A 4,129-nucleotide genomic window follows, 5' to 3' on the forward strand; every position below is an offset into this window, starting at 1 on the left:
TTTTCTTTAACTGTTACAACTAGAGAATCTTCTTGAATGTAAAGAATGAAATAAACAATGAAGAAAATGAGACATTCAAACAACTAACGTTCGTGCAGTAACTGTAACCCACATATTAAGTTGAATGTAGAGCATGAGCCCATTTGCCAACAAATACAAGATTATAGGAATTAATGTTTGAAAAACAAAGAACAATCAGTAACTAACTGGTCTTTTGACACATAGTGTTAGCCAATATGAAATATCAGTTCATTACATCTTTAAGGTGTAAACGGTCTAGGTTGCCTTGGCCATGACAAGGATACTCATGAGGAAGACCATGATGAAAAACACCCACATGAAGAACCTGTCCATCACCTTGGCAACCTTCTTCCACTCGGCCCCTTTGGCCTGGTGTGCCCTCTGCTCTCTGAAACAGTTAGCTATGTACTCAATGTTCCGCACCACTTTCTGATGTTGGCCACAGATGCATACACATCCTGTGCCAGTGGTGGTCTTATTGTAACTATCTGCTCCAAAGGTTTTGCTGTAGCTATTATCGTGGTGATACCCAACTCCATTGAGATAACCATTGCCATGATCGTAGGTGTATCCAGTAAGTTTTTCTGGAATGGAAAGGTCGCTATCTTTGAGTTTCTCCTGGCTTGTCAGTGGGAACTTTTCACTTCCATCTCGGCCAATGTAGTGTATGTATTTTGGATGATGGGCATTCTGTCGAATAGGGGAATTTGAAGATGAGCGGGTCCTCCTTTGCTGGTTATGCCTCTTTTGTCGATAGTCACAGTTGTTGTGATGGTACCCATTCCCATGCCGGTGGTCTCTGTGATTGTACCCATTAAACTGACTGCGGTTTCTGTCATCATGGTGACAGTCTCCATAAAACCCTTTGTCAAAATACCCATCTCTCTCAAGGCTGGCCAGTGGGTCTTCAGAGAACAATGTGCCTCGGTCACTTTCAGGTGTGGTACAGTTCTCCCCTACCTCATACACAAAGAAGATCTTCGACATGTAATCTATTACCAGGACTTTGGCCCAGTGGGGCACAGGTTTGGCTTCCGCTCCACAGAAGTGTATATTCATGATAAAGATAGTCAAAGATGTAGAGGCCGTTATCATGGTCATTGTTGCAATGTAGTATTTTCCTATAGGAAAGACAAACAAGGGATAAATAACAGAGGCTGTCAATGCTTATGACAAAGGATAAACAATAGACATTGTTTTTCTTTGCATGACACATTATATTTGAACATATAAATAAAAATGATAGGATATTTCTTATTTGTGATAATTTAGTGACACAATCTTAATGTTATTAAATGATTGATTGATTGATAATATAGCATTTTTTTTTCTATTGTCTATATCACCCAGCTTCAGCCAGAACCACAAACCATTAATTTCCAACTGAGTCTTACTGAGACTGTGATGTGTAATATGTACTCTGCTTTTACTTCACTTCACAAACTGATAGTTAATTGCAACATCCAGTAGGGGGCCAATTGAGCCATGAGTAATGTATTTAAAGCTGCAGTCCATAAGTTTTGCCTCTTTGTCGCCATCTCTGTTAGAAAACCTGCAATTGCAGCTGTTTGCGGAATTATCTTCCTTGCGTGGGTTGTGCGCCGGAGTTGTGCCCATTTTCGACCCCCTGCCAAATTATTACCCCTCTCATTGAAATCGCTATCTGATTGCCTAATCCTAATCCTAACCCCTCCCCCACACCTAACCCTAAACCTACCAATACTAGGGGGGTAATAATCTGGCAGGGGTCAGAATTGGGCACAACACCGGCACGGCTCCAGCGCGGATGAATCTAGTGTTTTGAAGAGTATGTGTGGCAGTCAGTCACCACACCAGTGTGGATATTTACTGTACTTCGCAATCACAGATTCTAGCCTACGTCTTGGAATATATGACTCAAGCGTGTAGATTTCAATTTCTGTACAGTCTAATCTCTAATTGTCATACCATTCGAATTTCATATTAAGAAATTATTTTAACCCAAAAAGCAAATGATGCTCCCTTCGAACTGGTTGTCTTTAAAATACAAATCTTAATCCCAGGCTATCTGTTATCAGAAGCACATTTAAAACTGCAATAATTTAATTTCATTCACATGCAGGGCCGTACCCACCATTGAGGTCCCCGAGGTCCGGACCTCGGTATTATTCCAATAACAGAAGTTGTAAAATAATTATATATTCTGCTTTGGTGCTGCAAGGATAAAAAGCCAAGATAACAGATCTTCTCATCTGAGATGCCTCAGCAGGGTTGTGCGTTATATATTGTCTGCGATAATATGATAATTGTTGTTTTAACGATGTGCGATTTGACATTTGACACCATTGTGTATTCACAATTGCAATGTTTGTTTTGTTATTAATATTTATTTATTTATTTATGATGTGAAGAAGAGTTTATTGTGCACACAGTCATCTATCAATTATCACCACTTAAGACTGAGTTTGAATCAATACAGCTCTGGCCACCAGAGAAAGCACCCGCTGTGGGTTACCATGGTGATAGGTGTTTTTTATCATTGTGTTTACCTCGGTGTTTACCTTTTAACATTGTGTTTACCTCAGACGCTACCAAGCTGCGCCTGTGGAAAGACACTGAAGTTTGTGTGTGCTTTTGTTTCTCCTGATAATTCAGGTATGTTCTCATAAAAAAAGTGAAAATGTGTTATAATGAATGTAAAAACATGCGAGTACACATTTCCTATGTGTTTGAAAGCGAACAGCTTGTTCAGGTGGTTAATTTAATAGAGTCACCCAGATGAAAGTACCGGTAAAATGACAGTTGGTCTGTGTTGCATGTTACAATCGATTCTCCTGTAAATAATAATACATTTATTTCAGTATGTGATAATTAAACAGAAAATGACTCAGAAAATATAAATGTATATTTGTTTAGAGTAATGTATATAGTTTATGAGAGTGACTGATAATTTGTGTCAAGTGTAACCATTACAATTTGAATGATACAATTGTAACCGCTGTGTGATGATTTGAAGGACATTGCGGAAAATTTATGATATAATTTATATTATACTATTACTATGATGTTAATGTTAATAAAGAGACGCTACCAAGCTGCGCCTGTGGAAAGACACTGAAGTTTGCATGTGCCTTTGTTTCTCCTGATAATTCATGTACTTTTAATCTGCCTACGTGTTCCGCGGCCGGGACCCGTAACAGATACATGGAGGTTCCACCGAGATTAACATCCAGAGTGTGAGGCTAGTGCTGGGATCCAGACTTCACGGCGACGAGACGACGACGAGGAGGGTTGCGTGCGAAGCTCTGCCAAGATGGCGCCGCGGATGGCAGCCATGGTTTGTCGCTACTTGGTACGACGCAAGCGAGGGAAGCGCGCCGGCGTGCTCGTGAAATTCCGACAGAGCGGTTTTAGGACTCCACTGCCGAGCATTCATCTGGCGAATCTCCGCTCCCTAGCAAATAAATCAGACGAACTACGACTCCTCACCCGCACAAACAAGGACTTTTTAAACTCCGCTGCGCTCTGCTTCACGGAAACCTGGCTGAACGGAGCCATCCCGGACAGCGCGTTACATCTAACGGGCTTCAGAGCTGGGTGAGATCACTACCATCCTGCTTTTGTGGGGGTGAGTAGGGGTGTTAAATAATAATAATTATTATTATTATTATTACCCATAGGTTTTTAACATTCTAAAAGCTTTTTATTCCAAAGATACTACAAGCTAGTCAGTGTATTCAGCAGGTGTAATGTATTCTTTTTCACTTTTTGTTATGTTGTAGCCTTATGTTAAACTGCTTTAAATTACTTTTTTTCCCACATTAATCTACACTATATACACCATAATGACAAAGCAAGTAACAGGTTTTTAACATCTTTGCAAATTTATTAAAGATAAAAACTTAAATGATTCCACTGCATAAGTATTCATGCCCTTATCTGGGACAGCTGAAATTTAGCTCAGGAGCATTCATATTGCTTGTAGATGTTACTACCCTTCGAATGAAGTTAACCTGTGGCAAATTCAATTGAGTGAGTATGATTTGGAAAGAACCTTAATTCCAAGCATCACGTTTGAAGGAAACCAGGCACTGCTCATCACCTGCAGAGTACCATCCCAAAAGTAAAG

General features: G+C 40.0%; 1 protein-coding gene across 1 annotated transcript in view; it reads right to left on the reverse strand.

Annotated features, from left to right (window-relative positions):
• Positions 1–276: 276 nt before the first annotated feature.
• The window catches only part of LOC107660492 (neuronal acetylcholine receptor subunit alpha-9-like), a 28,392-nt gene continuing 24,539 nt past the window's right edge, over positions 277–4,129 (reverse strand). Inside the window, exon 6 of the mRNA XM_016449811.1 lies at positions 277–1,142. Within this exon, the coding sequence (XP_016305297.1) occupies positions 277–1,142 (866 nt within the window). The remainder of the gene's footprint in view (positions 1,143–4,129) is intronic.

This window comes from Sinocyclocheilus anshuiensis, unplaced genomic scaffold, assembly GCF_001515605.1.
Source record: "Sinocyclocheilus anshuiensis isolate Anshui unplaced genomic scaffold, SAMN03320099.WGS_v1.1 scaffold2542, whole genome shotgun sequence".
NCBI lineage: Eukaryota > Metazoa > Chordata > Actinopteri > Cypriniformes > Cyprinidae > Sinocyclocheilus > Sinocyclocheilus anshuiensis.